Genomic DNA, 17,484 nt, shown 5'->3' on the forward strand with positions numbered 1-17,484 from the left:
TACGAACTACAATCTGCCATAGGCCATTTCTCTTTCAGAACACTTGTATGCTCGGGCCAAACCAAATGTGTGTGCGTGTGCATGTGCGTGTGTGTGTGCGTGTGGAGGGGTTCAAGATGAGTAGATGTTGGCTGAACAAGTGTATGGTCACCTTCAGTCCATTATACTAAAGATATTGGAAGGCGTGCCTTGGTACTTTACTCTCTATGTAAAATACAGGCAGAAATCACTCCAAGCGGTAACACACACAACATATTAGAACACAACGCGTTTCAGTACAACTTTTCTCTTGTTAGTCTACTGTGCTAAGAATATTGGAAAGATTACTCTACTTCAAGACTTTTTCTATGCAAAATACAGACAGGATTCCCATCATGCAGTAACACAACATGACATATTAGTACTCAATGCGTTTCAGTCCACCTTTCCTTCTTTTAAGGCCTCTTGCACATGATCGTATTTTCATTCTGTTTCCCTTCCGTTTTTTTTTTTTTGCGAACCGTATAGGAAACCATTCATTTCAATAGGTCCGCAAAAAAAAAAAAAAAAAAAGGTACTACATGTGCATGTCGTTTCCGTATTTGTGTTTCACCAAAAAATAGAACATGTCCTATTATTGTCCGCATAAGGGACAAGGATAGTACTGTTCTATCAGGGGCCAGTTGTTCCATTCTGCAAAATAGGGAATGCATCCGTTTTTTTGCGGACCGCAAAATACATACAGTCGTGTGCAAGAGGCCTAAGGGCTCATTCAGACAGCCGTATGCTGTCCGCAAAAATTCGGATCAGTTCAGTATGTCTGCAAAAAACGGATTGCCTTCCGCATTTTTGCGGACCCATAGACTTCAATGGGGCCACGTCCTGATTTTCACTGACAAGTGTAGGACATGTTTTTTGTTTTGTAGAGCCATGGAATGGGAGAAAAGGGCCCGATAGAAGTCTGTCAATATTGTAAAAAAAAATATTTATTTAATGAAAGTCAACGCCTAAACTCTGCTTGCTGGTAGTGAATGGGGAGCAGCAAATCAGTCCAGAACTAATACTTTTTACAGCTGCAGATCCGTTACCGTTGTATTCAGTATGTACAATCTTCTGTGAGCTTAAGTCTGAACTCTAGACTGATATATTTTACCCAAACTATCAGGCCAGGACAGAGATTCTGTGGTGCTGATGAATTTCACTCATAGAGGATTGTCTGCACTGGATACAGTTCTAAGAAATGCTGAGCTGCGAGGCTGTGGGGGCACACTGGGGGTTGTAGTTCCTCTTCAGCTGGAGAGCCACAGGTCAAAGATGACACTTTTTGGAGAAGTAAGAATGTTATAATAAACTTATGAAACAATGTAATAACTGATCATCTGAAGCCACAGAAACCCCAGGCTCCTAACAGCGTGTGACTGAGTGGTGAGACATGTCTATTCATGAGCACTTCTCCTCCGACCTGTCTGAACGCACACGAGAACAATGCAGTCTCACCACCGGCCTTACTCGTCTAACCAACACAGCTCACTGCACTCTCTTTCCCAGGAGATTTTTCTCAAGGTTCTTTAACGTGTCTCATCCTGTCCTTGGAAGACAAGACAGATCACTAATATCGCCCGTGGCCTTGGAGATGATTCTAGAAGTGGTGAATGAGGTTTATACAAAGTTTGTACAAAATAAAGTGTATACAGTATAACAAAAACAAGTATTATGAAAGGGAATTGGAACTGGCTGCTTTCCCTTTAATGGAGCTGTGCTGCATTTCCCCTCCACATTGAGAACCTGGGGCGTCGCTTTGCAGACTAAGGCCTCATGCCAGGTCGTGGCCGTATTTCAGCCCACAAACAGCGGGTCCGCAATATGTGGGCACCGGCCATGTGCTCCCCACATCACGGAGCTGCGGTGTGGAACAGAGGCACGGAACCCTGTGGAAGCACTATGGTGTCTGTCCGTGCCTCCGCACTGCAAAAAAATAGAACATGCTCTATTTTTTTTGCAGTGCGGACGGATCACGGACCCATTCAAGTTGAATGGGTCTCGATCCGTCCCGGCCACCGCACGGACGTTGCCCGTGCATTGGGGACCGTTAATTGCTGTCCCCAATACACGGAACAGCCGCACAACGGCCGTGTGCATGAGGCCTAACACAGTAATGGGTCAGCAGCATTGAATCAGTGCTGTAGCCTCTTCATTCCTAGAGTTGGTTAAGTCCCTAAAAGTCAGACCCCAACTAGTCATAAAGTGATGTCATATCCCAACAGTATGCCATCACTTTACAAGACAGGAATTGCTCTGATGCTTCTAAAATAAATAAAAAATGAAAAAACTTTGAAAATAGTCTTGGTTTAAAAAAAGAAAAAAAACTATACAGTTTTGTGTATACAGCACCCTAGTGACAAATTGTAATGCGGTCATGTGTTACTCTGTCCCATCTGTCCCCCTTCTAGGTATTCTACAGAGAGTAGAAAAGGGGCAGACGGAAGACTTGACTGCAGGATCAGGCTATGATAGGAGATTGCTCATGAAAACTGTTTGCTAGCGCCTCTACATAACTCCGGTGGATCCGCCACCAGCTATAGGGGTCATTAAGACTGGCGTTCAAAACGCCAGTCATAACTTTAAAATAATTTGAAAACATAGAGTGAACATCAGAACTGTTCCATATAGTTGCAGAAGACTGCTAATAGCGTTCTAGAGGACAGCGGGGCTTGTCACAGGAGAGAGATGGGGGATTTCCTGACAGTCCTCACCTAGTACTTCCTTGTCATGGATCTCCTTCAGTCTGTGCAGAGCTTCAGCAAAGCTTTCAGTCGCCATATTGCCACTTGGATACGCCATACTTTTTGTTCACAAATCCTCGTTATAACCATTCCGTTTTTGCCCTTAAAATAAAAGGAGATGAATATAGTAATTAATACTACTGACCTCACAAACTTCACCATTGCTCCCTAACCAGTGGCTTTGGGGCAACCTTTGGCTCCTAAGCCGCCTAGGTGTGAGGTACCCTATAGCCATCATATCTTTTATTTATTTAATTTCTTAAAATGCATCTTAGTACTGAGTTTAAGACATTTCTCAAGTCTTATATGTTATTAGAAAACATTTGCAGCAATCACACCTTCCCGCAGTCTGTACTTCCCTCTTATCTGCATCTCAATGTCCTCAGTCCTCCAGAAATGTAGTTTACAGTAATACCATAAATAGAAGAAACACAGGAGGGGTATGGAGCTGCAGTATTTCTCCCTCCGTGTGCTGTGAGAGGGGAGGAGGAGCAGCAGGAGATGGATAACACAGCACAAATCACAGTTCAGACACCACACCATATAATGACATCTCTCCAAGGTGGGATTGGCCCACAAGAGCAGCAGAGGATCCTCCATGGGCCCAGGCTAATAGGCTCTAAAGATCCAGGAAAACATTTGGCTGCCCTTGGAGCCAATCACTACAGTCTATATATCTGATTCAAAACCTATTAAGCTTTATTGAGGGATTGGACCTGGAGAATAATCTCCTCTGGTGGTCCTCAGAAAACCCAGTCTGACACTGCGATGCGACTGAATATGAATTTATAAAGCTCCATATTACCTCAATATAGTCTTTAATAGGCTTCTGAGCTCCCCCAATGGTGACTGCAGATAGTAAGAATTGTATCATTTAACTTTATAGCTATATGATGAGAAATAGGGGTTTTGAGCTCTGTATCGGAAAAATGGCGCTCCAAATGGATTGTCCAACCCCTAACGCAAATTAATTACCGTATTTTTCGCCGTATAAGACGCACCGGCCTATAAGACGCACCTAGGTTTTTGAGGAGGAAAATAAGAAAAAAAATATTTTGAACCAAAAGGTGTGCTTTTGGTGGGTTTTGAACTAATTGTGGTCTGTGGATGGCACTATTACTGGGGATCTGTGGCTGACGGACACTGTTATGGGGGGATCTGTGGGTGACGCACTGTTATGGGGGATCTGTGGGTGACGCACTGTTATGGGGGATCTGTGGGTGACGCACTGTTATGGGGGATCTGTGGGTGACACTTATGGGGGATCTGTGGGTGACACTTATGGGGGATCTGTGGGTGACACTTATGGGGGATCTGGGGGTGACACTTATGGGGGATCTGGGGGTGGCTCTTATTGGGGTCTCTGTGTATGACAGTTATGGGGGGGATCTGTGGATGACACATATATAGCATCTTATGCTATGTGTCATCCACAGATCCCCTCCATAAGTGTCCCTGCAGTGAATGACCCTCAATACAGGGCTGGGGGCCGGCATCTGGCTTTATAATGACAGCGGGGCCCGTGCAGTGACTATTCTACTACACGGGCCCAGCTCACTGTATAATCGTATGTCTAATAGTAAATAGTTATGTGCATAATCGCATAATGAGCGGAGTACTTACAACTACAAGCGCTCGCCGAGAGGAGGGAGGAGGCAGGAGGCAGGCCGGGAGGACAGGCGCTGGCAGCGTGAGTCATACGTCATGCGCCCACGCCGCCTGCTTCATTCATAAAGTGGGCGGCGCAGGCGCGTGACGCATGACTCACAAACTGCCAGCGCCCGTCCTCCCAGCCTGCCTCCTCCCTCCTCTCGGCGAGCGTTTGTAGTTGTAAGTACTCCGCAAAAAATTTGCACGATAATTCGCAAATCGCAAAATAAGCTGCATTCGCCGTATAAGACGCACTGCTATTTCCCCCCCACTTTTGGGGGGATAAAAGTGCGTCTTATACAGCGAAAAATACGGTAAGTGAAATGTGTTAACAATCGAGAAAAAAAAATACACTCAACTTTTCCCAGCATCCCCATTCTGGTTCAGTCCTCGCCACGTCTGGTTCCCTTGTGGACTGGAAATGTGGCATCCTATCCATCATCCTGTGCACTGCTGCAGCCATTCACTGGTCTCAGATGACACGTGACTGCTGAGGCTGGTGAAAGGCTTCAGAGGTGCATGGGACGATGGGTGGGAATTCATACTTTCTGTCAACAGGGACTGGAAGCACTGGGTATCATAGGTAGCATTCACAGACGAGCCCAGCGTATATGTGTATTGGATAGCTGTGAGGGAGACAGTAGAGATAGCTTTCGTTCGGCTGACGGCTATTGAATGTTTATGGCCGCCTTTTATTTTTACGAAGTCAGGGGGGCAGGGGACACCTTTATTGCCACTTGCATTAGCATTCTGGTGTTTTCTTAAGCATTTCTCATCTTAGTCAATAGATTCTCAGCCCTACTTGCATTTAAAAAAAATTCACTTTGAGCCTGACAATTTGTGGTTTAGTGACTCAGCGATGGCTCCAGGGAATCCTGTTTCAGAGAACGGGTGAAGACCCTACTATGTTGCCAGGAATTTAGTGTTTGAACAAGCTGGTGAGGGTGCCAACGCATGCCAGCAACATTAGACTTTATTTTGGCAATAACAGGGCACTTACAACCTGATGGATATATTCAGTCTAAGCCTTAGCATGCAGATTTACAACGCGTTTCATTCCTTCTTGCTTCCTTTTTATTATTGCTTTCAATGGTGACACCATATCTGCATATTAAAGACTCTCGTTTCCTTATGATCCACACCAGGCAGTAATAAATATATGACTAATTAAAACCCAACGCATTTCACTCCAGCTGTTCTTGTCTTTAGTCTTTATGTACTAAGGACATCAGGGCTACTTTTCAGACATTTTCAACTATGTCAAATACAGACATCATTCACACAAATTACATGTTCCAACGCAATGTGTTACACTCCAGATTTTCTTCTCTTTAGTCTATTATACTCCGGATATTGGAAGGACTACTTCTGAGACATCTTTAAGAGTCTTTTTTTTCTTTAGGGAAACTGAACTCCTGGTTATCATGATGAAATATTATCTGGGTTATGACGATACGCTGTTTGGAGCAGGTGAGCATTTATCCTGTACACCCTGTGTGTCATTTGACCCATTGTAAAGAAATCTGACATAGCAGAGAACTTGTTATTTCACTTTATGTTGACTATCTGGTTGAACTTGTGAGTATTAAAGGTTAACCACGCCTTATATTTACAGTAATTCCACAAAAATTGTAACGCATCATAATTCTCAGAAATACCCCTTTAAAACTTACTGTTCCCCACCTATATCTACAATTATTATAATTAACCCCTTGTTTGTAATGGGTTTCTCCAAAAGATTATCTATGATGTATTCCAATAAATATTTTGATAAGAAATGTACCATCTTAGACGGCATCTAGGGTCGGCGGAGGGGGGGGCTGAGGCTCACGGAATTTTTTTTTCAACCCTTAGCTTATGATCAGGCCTATGGACGCCGTGCTTGCACACTAGGAAAAAGTGCCAGCATCTCTGGTGGCTGAGACCGTGGGAGCTCACATAGACTCGCGCTTTTTTCTATAGTGTGCAGACGAGGCCGCCGCTGCTGGTGGTCATAACCATGGAAATGAACATTGTATAATGTGATGGAAAAATGAATCCAGCCAGCAAAGGAAGCAATATGGATAATAACATTAGTAAGTGGCTTGTATTAACTTTCCCTACATGATAAATGACAATTACTGAAGTGACACAACCCCTTTAATTATAGACCTAAATGTGCATCATATGCACAGACAGCAAACTCACTTAGACTGTGCAAGAAGTGGGAGAAAAAATGCACAGCACCAGTGGTGTACTGCCAATATAGGCAGACCATGCAGCTGCTATGGGGCCCAAGGCACGGGGGGGGGCTCGGAGCGCATGGAAGACCCCGTCCCCTACATCTGCACACTCAGCCAGTTTATGAACTAGTAACTTATGGGGCATTGAGGCAGCCCACTTGTCTTCCGTTCCATCCCAGACCCTGCTTGATTCCCTATGCACAGTCAGGGCAGGGCCCCCATCCCACCCACTGTGTGCTCAAGTAGCACGTGCCGCCGATGTCCCGCGGCAGCGACCCTCCCCTGACCTGTCCATGATCCAGGCTCCATCCCAGGCACTGCTGCACTGACTGCACACTGGCCAATCAGCCTCCATCCCAGGCACTGCTGCACTGACTGCACACTGGCCAATCAGCATTTAGCAGAGCAAAGATCCTGCTGCTGATTGGCCAGTGTATTGCTAGCAGCAGGAGCAGCGCTCAAGAAGACAGGGCGCGGCAGTTGTATACCGCGCTCACGTGCTGCCCGCCGCCTGCCTCATCTGCTACCCGCACTCTGAAGTTCTGAACACAGCCAGGCTCTGCTTGCTGATAGAGGACAGTGTACCCACCGGCACATCTCCACTTGCAGTGGGGGGGAAGGGGGGTGATTGGTGACTATACACACTAAATAAACTAAAACTTTGAACAAAAATTATTATTTTTACATCACCATATTCTGACCCCCATAACTTTTTAATGGTTATATCTACATTGTATTTCTTTATTGGCAAATGGGATGTGACGGGGGAGGAGCCAGGGCAGGAGGTGGGATGGGCCAGGGGTGGGTAGTGGGTGGAGTTAGGGGGCCCAATTCAGATTCTTGCTATGCGGCCCAATAATTTCTATGTACGCCCCTGCACAGCACGCATAGTAAAGTTTGCAGCATTTTATTAACAAGCAGCGTATGATGTAATGAAAAATGAATCCAGACAGCCAATGAATCCATATGGAGTATAACAATACATTAGTAAGTGGCTTTTAGTAACTTTCTCTACATAATAAATGCTATTTGTGGAAGCGACACAACCCCTTTAAGTTATACACTGAAAATTCCTCTTGGTTTACTCCGAAGCAGTGAATGAGTCTTCCTAAATGTCCTCCAGTATGTGGAGGAGGGCTGCACTTTTGTTTGGGGCCCCAATAAATGGACTGCTCAGTACTCCTGGATCCTTTAATCTGACCCTGGACGTGTCCTCAAATGGAATGTGACCCAGCAGTGTTGTCCTGCTTTGGCTAGGGAGCCTGAATGGAGCGACGGGGCGTATCTGAGTATGGATTTTTCCACAGGTACCACAGGCCGGGTGGAAATAAAAAAATATGGTGGAAAACCCCTTTAAGCCATGATTCTAGATATCCAGTAACATTAATGATGTCAGCACCACCACTCAACAAAATTATATGTGACAGACAGTCTTTAAAGGGCCTCTCTCAGGAGATTTGCATGTATGACACTGGCTGGCCTACGTGTGCGCTTGGCAGCTGAAAACATCTGTGTTGGTCCCATGTTCATAGGTGCCCGCATGGCTGAGAAAAATGATGTTTTAATATATGCAAATTAGCCTCTAGGAGCAATGGGGGCGTTGCTGTTACTCCTAGAGGCTGTTACTCCCAGCTGTCTCTGCAGTTGCCATGCCCTCTGCACCTTGATTGACAGGACCAGGCAGTGTAAGGGCTCATTTTTGCTGAATGTGAAGACATACAGTAAAGAAACATATGCAATTTTGTCGTTATCTAACCTTTTTTTTTTACATATACATTTGACCGATGTGCATATGTTTCCATACGTTTGTGTCTGTATTTTAACAAAAAAAAGTATCAGTTTTTCTGAAACCCTTTTTAAAATAAATATTTGAAGCGTATCAAAGGGGGTAGGAAGTATCTGGATCAAAACGGATAAGTTTAACGGATAATAAAGGCTTCGGTTTTGCATTCTATCTTAGAATTCCGTTATAAACGGAACCTATAACTGAATACTGCCCTAAGCGTGGTATGCTACGCTACTCTGTCCTGCAAAAAAAATTAAAACAAGCTTACAGAAACATAAATTACAGAGTCAAAAGTATGCACTTGTGAACTACTTTTGCCCAATTATAGTCTATGGATACGTCAAGCCAAACGTTTCTATACATTTTTTTTTTTAAAAGGCGAGAGCGCAGCAGTTGCAGAGAGAGCAGAGCCTCTGGGAGTAATGACAACGCCCCCGTTGCTCCTAGAGGCTCATTTGCATAGAATAAAACATTTTTCTCAGTAATGCGGCACATATGAACATGGGGCCAACACAGATGCCTTCAGCTGCCAGGCGCACAGGTAACAGGTCAGCCAGTGTCATAGGTACAATCTGCTGACAGGTGCCCTTTCAATCATAACTCTGTACTGACACACTATGTACTGCATAAGGAAAAACCTAGAATGGCTGCCAATATTACTGCCCAGAAATAAACAGATTTGCTGGTTTACAAAACAGGGCTGACTAAATGTTGAAGCTCTGCCTGTCTGAGGAGAATTCTGCTCCACCAGTACAAGGGTGTAGCCCAACCACCAGCACCAGGGCCGGTTTTAGACAAAATGTGGCCCTGGGCAAAATCAAAAGAGGGGGCCCACATCTTGTAATAATGTGCTAAAATCACAGTCCAACATACGACACCCCCGCCGATCGGCTGTTTGAAGAGACGGCGCGTGCTGTTCACTGCTGCTGTCCCATAGACATACAGCAGCAGAGCAGGAAGAGAGAAGGGAGACAGCACGTGCGCACAGCGTCTCCTCAAACAGCTGATCATCGGGAGTGCCGGGTGTCAGACCCCCGCTGATCTAATATTGATGACCTATCCTAAGGATAGGTCATCAATATGAAACAACCTGGAGAACCTCTTGAAGCTACCCCCAATACTGTGCCTGTTGTGCTCCCCTGCCATGTCCACAAACACTATACTATACTATACACCCTAGTACTCTAGTAGTAATAATATAATCATAATGCTCCCAGTGGCTCTAATGTTCCCCTGTAGTGCCCCCCCCCCCCCACACTAGTTCCAATATATGATGCTTCCCCCATAGTGCCAATATATATATATATATAATATTCCACCATAGTGCCAGTATGTATATAATGTTCCTCCATTCCTCCCCAATAGTGCCAAGTATATATAATGATCTCCTTCCCCCCATCCCTGGTGCCCCCAGCAGTGTGGACATTTTGTATATATATAAAAATAAAAAACCTGCCTCCCTCCCGTCCCCCCGCTGCTGTCTGCGATGCAGACCACAGTTTTATCTGTGCCTTGTATTGCTGTGTCCTGATGCATGCGGTCCCAATGTCATCACCACTCCTGCTCCGAGTCTCACATGAGGACGTCATCATGCGAGACCCAGAGCTGGAGGTTGCAGTGATGTCATTGTGGCTTCTTTCTCTAATGCCTCACAAAGTAAATGCCTATAAATTACTACCAGACCGCTTATAAATCAATATCAATTTATTACATGATTGCAAAAACATATATAACATACATAATTAAAAAGGCGTATAAGTGCAGGGAAAAGGCTGCATCATCTGGAGGAAGGACACAGCGGATACAGAGTTCACATACACTGCCTGTCCCAAAAAAAATTGCCACCAAAAAAAAAAGCCTTTAGCTTTGATTACGGCACGCATTCGCTGTGGCATTGCTTCGATAAGCTTCTGCAATGTCACAAGATTTATTTCCATCCAGTGTTTCATACATTTTTCACCAAGATCTTGCATTGATGATGGAAGAGTCTGACTGCTGCGCAAAGCCTTCTCTACCACATCCCAAAGATTCTCAATGGGGTTAAGGTCTGGACTCTGTGGTGACCAATCCATATGTGACAATGATGTCTCCTGCTCCCTGAACCACTCTTTCACAATTTGAGCCCGATGAATCCTGGCATTGTCATCTTGGAATATGCCTGTGCCACCAGGGAAGAAAAAATCCATTGATGGAATAACCTGGTCATTCACTATGTTCAGGTAGTCGCTGACCTCATTCTTGGAGCACATACTGTTCCTGAACCTAGACCTGACCAACTGCAGCCACCCCAGATCATAGCACTGCCCCCACAGGCTGGTACAGTAGGCACTAGGCATGATGGGTGCATCACTTCATCTGCCTCTCTTCTTACCCTGATGCGCCCATCACTCTGGAACAGGGTAAATCTGGGCTCATCAGACCACGTGACCTTCTTCCATTGCTCCAGAGTCCAATCTTCATGCTCCCTAGCAAATTAAAGCCTTTTTTTCTGGTTTGCCCTCACTGATTAGTGGTTTTCTTACGGCTGCACAGCGGTGCAGTCCCAATCCCTTGAGTTCCCTTTGCATTGTGCTACTGTTTTTCTTCGATTTGATTTCACCAAACATTTAATTGATCGCCGATCACGATCATTCAGGATTTTTTCCCCGCCACATTATTCATCGAATACGATAGGTCCCCACTATCCTTCCAGTCTTTAATAATGCGTTGGACAGTTATTGACACAATTTTAGTAGTTTCTGCAATCTCCTTAGATGTTTTCTCTGCTTGATGTATGCCAATGATTTGACCCTTCTCAAACAGACTAACATCTTTTACACGACCACGAGATGTGTCTTTCGACATGGTTGTTTAAGAAATGAGAAGCAACTCCTTGCACCAATTGGGGTTAAATAACTTGTTGCCAGCTAAAAGATAAATCGCCCCTGCAGTAATTATCCAATAGGAGGCTCATAACTATTTGCTTAGTTAAATACAGGTGGCAACTTTTTTTTGGGGGGGGGGGGGGGGGGGGGCAAGCAGTGTATATGTCCATATACACAAAAACATAAATTCACAATAAAGTGCAAGTGCAATTATATCACATAATCAAATGGACAAAGCACAGTTACCCATGCTGTGCTCCCTCCAGGATGGCGCCAGCCCCGAAGCGTGTTTCGGCAAACCTTCGTCCCCCAGACTCCCAGGATATCCAGGGTGTTGTAATGTACCCTGATATTTCCCTGGCACTTACATTGAATCCATACTTCTCCACATGCATGGCTGGACTTTTTCTTCTTCATTACTTTACTTCACTGCTGAGCTCCGCCTCCTGTTCTCATTACATGATGGTGAGGTCATTGCAGGTCCTTCATCCCCTCTTCTCTGCTGAGCTCCGCCTCCTGCATCTGACATTATGGCAGGTCCTGTCAGCACTGTGGTAATGATTTCTTTATATGTGAGGGAGGAGACCGTACACTGCATTGCAAAGTGCAGCTGTTCAGCTGTTCACCCGTTTGCTTCCTCCGACGTTCAGCTGAACAGCAGCACTGAAGCAGGGGGTCTCTTAGACAATGGGGGCCCTGGGCAATAGCCCAGTTTGCCCCCCACTAACGCCGGCCCTGACCAGCACAGCTTCTTACAAGCTCTGGCCATGGTTACTATTTGTAAGATGGAGCACCTATGACATGGGATCAGGACCATGAGCTGTAAATGGAAAAGTTACAGAAAAGGGAACTGCTGGTTTTTCTGGTTTCTGTAACAGCAATTTATTTCGGGGGAGAGTGACTACTACCCATATGTGGCACCTCTACACTCAAAGGGTCAAAATACTGTGCTGATTAATATCTTTATAGGGGTCAGAGCTCTATTCTTGGGATACAGAGCTCCATATCCTCTATACAGACATACTGTAACATTGTGTATACCTGTGGCTACCACTAGAGGGAGCATGCTATTTATACATTGAATAACACAGTCAGCGTAAGCTTCCCTGCTCCCTCTAGTGGTAGCTGCAGGCAGCCAAAGTTTTATATATAGCTTAAAGGGGTTATCCCATGACTAATGTAAAAAATGAAAATCAGACAACATATAGTACATGGCAACCTCTTTCTAACAAAGCTAGAACCAGCCCTGTACCTCACATGGATCCAGAGATCTCCCCATTCATTGCTCTGCTAGATTTATATCCAGCTGACAGCTCAGGGAGAGTGTCTTTTCTGCTGCAGCTCAGGAGGCGTGTCTCCACTCTCCCTATCACAGCTCAGGGGGCGTGTCTCAGCTCTCCCTATCACAGCTCAGGAGGCGTGTCTCCGCGCTCCTGATCACAGCTCAGGAGGCAGTAGAAGGATGAAATTGAGCATTTGCGGCCATCTCAGTGAGAAGGGCAAAGAAAAAAAAAACTGCAGGTGGCGCTATACAGATACATTTTATTCAATAGCTCAATGCCTATGCAAAAATTTTAATAACATGCAATTAGAAAAGCATTCAGATCCAGGTGTGGGTTTGAAAACTGTGCAATATTTTTCGTGGGACAACCCCTTTAATGCCTATGATGGGGATTTGGAGCTTTGTACCTATAGTATAGCTCTGGCTGCTATAAAACTAGATTAAAAAATCAAGGGAGCAAAATCTTGAACCTAAAAACATCATAGTGATAAAAGTGGCGCTCACTTTAAAGGAGTTTTCTCATATTTTGATACAGATGGCCTATCCCCTGCTGATCAGCTGCTCAGGCTTTCTATACTTTATTTAGTTATGACTAAAATGGACAGCTTGGTGCCTGATCTATAAGAATCAAGGTGGTCGTGGGGAAGACAATGCTCAGTATCAATGGCCAGAAATGCTTGTAATCACAAAAGCAGATTTTGCAACATGACATAGAATTGTCATCTAATACACCGCTGCTGGCAAAAACTGAGAATGAAGTACTGTGTATACATGATGCCTGTATGAGAAACAGCGCCACTCTTGTCCTTAGGCTTTGTGCAGTACTGCAGCTTTGCTCCATTCACTTTAATGGAGCTGATATATAATAGCACACACACCTCATGTACAAAAGGGGTTGTGCTTTATTCATGTTTTTCTATTCTTATTCATACCTTTAGTATTAAAGAGGACCTGTCTCCTCTCCTGACATGTCTGTTTTAGTAACTAATTGAATTCCCCTTGTAATAACAATTCTGGAGCATCTATTCTTATGACTCTGTGTTGTGCCATTCCTTTATTATTCCTACTAGATGTTATGAATTAATTTCTTGAAGTTTGCCATGAAGGCCCAGCTGGGTGTTACCAGTTCGGGGGGGGGGGGGGGGGGGGAGGGTGTGTGTGTCCCTGCACAGTCTGACAATAGCAGCACTGACTGGATTATGTCAGACTGTGCAGGGACTCCTCCCAACTGGTAACACCCAGCTGGGCCTTCATGGCAAACTGCAAGCAATTCAACTTATAGCAGGAATAATAAAAGGAGGGATCCACACGGCATTGTGATCAGCCCTGTAGATCCCACTGTGGACATTTTGGCGAGAAATTCCCGCCAAAAGTGCTGATGAGGCCAAAAATAGCATGGTCAGGTGACTTAGGGTTAAGGTGGATTTGATTGGATTAAGTTTTAACCTATTAAAATAGTTGCTGGGGTTGGGAAGAATGTAGAAGGCCCAGCAACAGCGAGTTCATTGGTTGTTAAAGGGGTTGGGCACTTTCTGGTTTCTGTTGACCAATGTGTCTGTAAGATGATTATATGGCACTTACTGATATAGCCTTGGTGAAAATGTTGCACCATTTTCAATATTTCGTAAAGTATGCCCCCTTGTTTGCCAAGTCTTTTATGCTGTCCACCCAGAGGTCTGCTGATGGAGGGTCATGTGGCCAAGCAAATCACCCCCATGTGATGTCTCCTCCGTTTAAATACACCATACCTGCCATCTACACTTCTTCTCTTGGGAGTTTAGTGCAAGCGCAGTGGGCTTGAATGGAGGTGATCAGCGGCCATTTTATGGACAAGACCTCTGTGTGGACGGCACAAAAGACTTGGTAAACAAGTAGGCATACCTTATGAAATATAGAAAATGGAGCAGAATTTCAACAAAGATTATTATCTTATATACACAGAGAGTGTCAAATCCCTTTAAATTCATGTGACTGTGCCATGTGTAAAAAAAAAAGGGTGCTGCGGCAGTGGTAGGCTATCAGCTTCATCACTGCAAGGAGAATTGCTGTCCCTCCCCTAGTTTATTCTTGTAATGGCTCTTTTTTAGAAGGCTGGACAGTCTGGTTTTCTTGCTCCCTGTCCTCCGTCCGGCGCAGAGCCTGGACGGACACAAGGATGTCCACTCTTTCAGTAGCTCACGCTCAGACAGCAGCACTGCGCGGTGTGAGCGTGAGCTGCAGCAACTGACTGAGGCTTCTCTCACCCCCAGTCAGTCACTAGAGCCACGGACATGGCTCCCTGTGACTGACTGAGGGGGAGAGAAGCGACCCGGGCAGCCCCCAGCTCACCTTCCGGTCTGAAAGTTCTACCCTTTCCTCCCGCGTGTTTTTCCGGCCGGCGGTGGGGGTGTGGCTTCATGTGGTTTGGAGGCATGGTCTGTTGTGTTGTGGGCGTGGTTTGGGGCATGGTCTTTGAGGTCTGGCTTTCTAGGGTGAAGCCAGTGGCCACCCTAGCCCTAGTATATGATCAGGTCTAGTTGTCACGACTTGCGGAGCTGAGGGGCCCGGCCTCCGCACACACTACACTGCTTTACAATAGAGGGTAATGATGTGATCCTGCCTATGATAGGTCATCATGGCTGAGCAGCCTGATAGGTACAATTACCAATATGTACCATATGTAAGTTCCAGAGAGTCGTGTGTAGTGAGGACTCGCCCCCTCACCCCCTACAAGTAGTGCAGGCAGTCCTGCTCACATTCTAGGACAGGTTGCTGGCGGCCATTTTTAATCATTCCCAGAGAACTCCTTTAAGCTGGTTTAGGCCGAGCGTATGAATGGTCTACTTTATTGGCTACTCTTTGAATGCAGAATTATTATGTATGTAGTTTAGTTTGAAGATTTATGTTAAGATGTTCTATAATAAAGCTGGCCACAGAATAACTGGTTTCCGTGAGTCTTATTTATGGACCATGGACCACTTTGAGGGTTAGCAGCGCACGTATGTTCTACAATCCCAATCTTTGATTATGTTTTAATGACCTGCAGACAAAGACAGTTTATTCTTTCCCTGCTTTGGTGGCAGGGCATTGCCATTCCTTTAGTGACATTTCACCTGCTCGGAGTACGAGTACAAAGCTCCTCTTATGTGACGGCCTATACTTCTGCATTCCTGTGGGGTAACACTCAAAAAGTCATTGCCAACTTCAGTCTTGTTTAGTCACGTGGCTCCTGCGGCAGCCATAGGCATTTTTTAACCCTTGATTGCTAGTCCTAAAAGGCTTGTGTAGGATTTGAAAAAAACATGGCTGTTTCTTCTAGCAACTCAGCCACGCTGGTCAAGAGGTAAGATGTGGTATCGTGGCTCAGCTACACTTAAGTCAATGGGGTTCAGCTCCAATACCACACAACCTGGCACTGGTTTTGGAAGAAAAAAACCTAAAGCTCATCCGTTACCATGAGTTCTGCTGCTACAGGGACAGAAGTTTTACCATAATCCAAAAGATTTACTTTGAACGTCCTGGACCCTGAAACAAAATGAATGCCCAGCCCTCCATTAAATCACCTCACATATCCCTGGATCTAACCATGCTCTAGAGAACCTGTATGCATTATAAATATAAGTACTTGTATGAGCTCGTTCCAGCATTAATACATTATTGTGCTATATGAATACATGCATGAGTGGACTGTGGGCCCCCAGGGTGTTAGGGCCCGGTGAACTGTGACTGCTACCGTGAGGTCCATATACTACAGTCCATGAGGTGCTGTTACCAGTGGATAGGTTTTATGACTATGGCCAGGATATCCTCGCGTAGTAAGTGCTGGGTGCATCATCCAGACGTAGAGTGGCCTGCTGTGATGTGCTGCTCAGTATCTGGGCTTAGTGTATACTATATCACATATGCCTAGTACTAGGCTTTGTGTGGCCTCTCATTGCCTTTGGATACGGCACAGCACTGCTTCCTCCTATCTGCCCATGTAACATCAATCAAAAAAATGCTTGTGATACACAAAAATAGTACAAAAATTATTGAAGGATATTAATTCAAAATATTATATATATTTTTGTATCTATCTATTTATCTATCTATCTATCTATCTATCTATCTATCATCTTCCAATCAGTTATGACACCATGCAATAATAACTAATGCCCCATTTTCCACTTGTTTCCATACGTCTTATTCCTGAGCAACAATTCCCAATATACCTCTTAGTACATACATAGTACATATTCGCCCGTTGACACCCTCTGCATATGCCGGCTTCTACCAACTCTTCCCATGCTCATGCATTATTTCCAGATCCCCCAGGTCTATCACAGAGCAGTGCTTTCCATCATGACCATCCCATCCTGATTTCAGTGGTCGGGCAGGCGTTTCCCTCTCTAGCTCCTACCTTGCAGTCTTGCTGTCCTCTGTATCTTGCCTTCCCGTCACCTCCAGTGTCAACAGGTAGCTGCGGACTATAACTGTAAATGCACAGCACACGTCACTTACATGTCTCTCCTCACAGACGGCTCCAGTCCTTCAAGCCTTGGTGTCCACCTTCAAGTATGAGAAATTGGAAAAGTCTCCACAGCCTGATATCAGCCGGTAGTCCGACTGCACAGACACCAAACACACAAATAAAATAAATTTGTCTTTTTTTTTTTTTTTTCTTTTTGACAAACCTGTCGAACAGGTTTAAGTTCCTTCATCCCTGCAGCAGCAACGAGGCAAACCATACTGAGAGTGGACAGACCGGTCGTGCTGTTTCTCAACAAAGCTGCAGAACTTGTATAGTGCTGGATGGAATAGAGATACGATTGTACTATGGGAGTCTAGAGGTGGAGGCTTTGTGTAAATGCAGGAACTGGGAAAGTTTGTCAAGAGGTAATGCAATCTATATATTAAAGGGCTTTTCTCCTAAAATAAAAAATATAAAAGTCATCCTCCT

At 44.9% G+C, this 17,484-nt stretch overlaps 1 protein-coding gene across 4 annotated transcripts in view; it reads right to left on the bottom strand.

Moving 5' to 3' along the window:
• RBBP8NL (RBBP8 N-terminal like) overlaps nucleotides 1–17,182 on the bottom strand; it is a 43,435-nt gene extending 26,253 nt beyond the window's left edge. For 2 of the 4 annotated variants that reach the window (XM_044298153.1, XM_044298150.1), the window contains exons 1-2: nucleotides 17,046–17,182; nucleotides 2,733–2,864 (exon numbers count right to left, since the gene is read on the bottom strand). In XM_044298153.1, the coding sequence (XP_044154088.1) occupies nucleotides 2,733–2,820 (88 nt within the window). In that variant the 5' untranslated portion in view covers nucleotides 2,821–2,864; nucleotides 17,046–17,182. Of the gene's footprint in view, nucleotides 1–2,732; nucleotides 2,865–16,770; nucleotides 16,867–16,944 lie in introns of those variants that run through there. The other 2 variants (XM_044298151.1, XM_044298152.1) reach the window with 2 other exon arrangements.
• Nucleotides 17,183–17,484: the final 302 nt, after the last annotated feature.

The sequence above is a fragment of the Bufo gargarizans genome, chromosome 6 (genome assembly GCF_014858855.1).
Source record: "Bufo gargarizans isolate SCDJY-AF-19 chromosome 6, ASM1485885v1, whole genome shotgun sequence".
NCBI classification, from domain to species: Eukaryota; Metazoa; Chordata; class Amphibia; order Anura; family Bufonidae; genus Bufo; species Bufo gargarizans.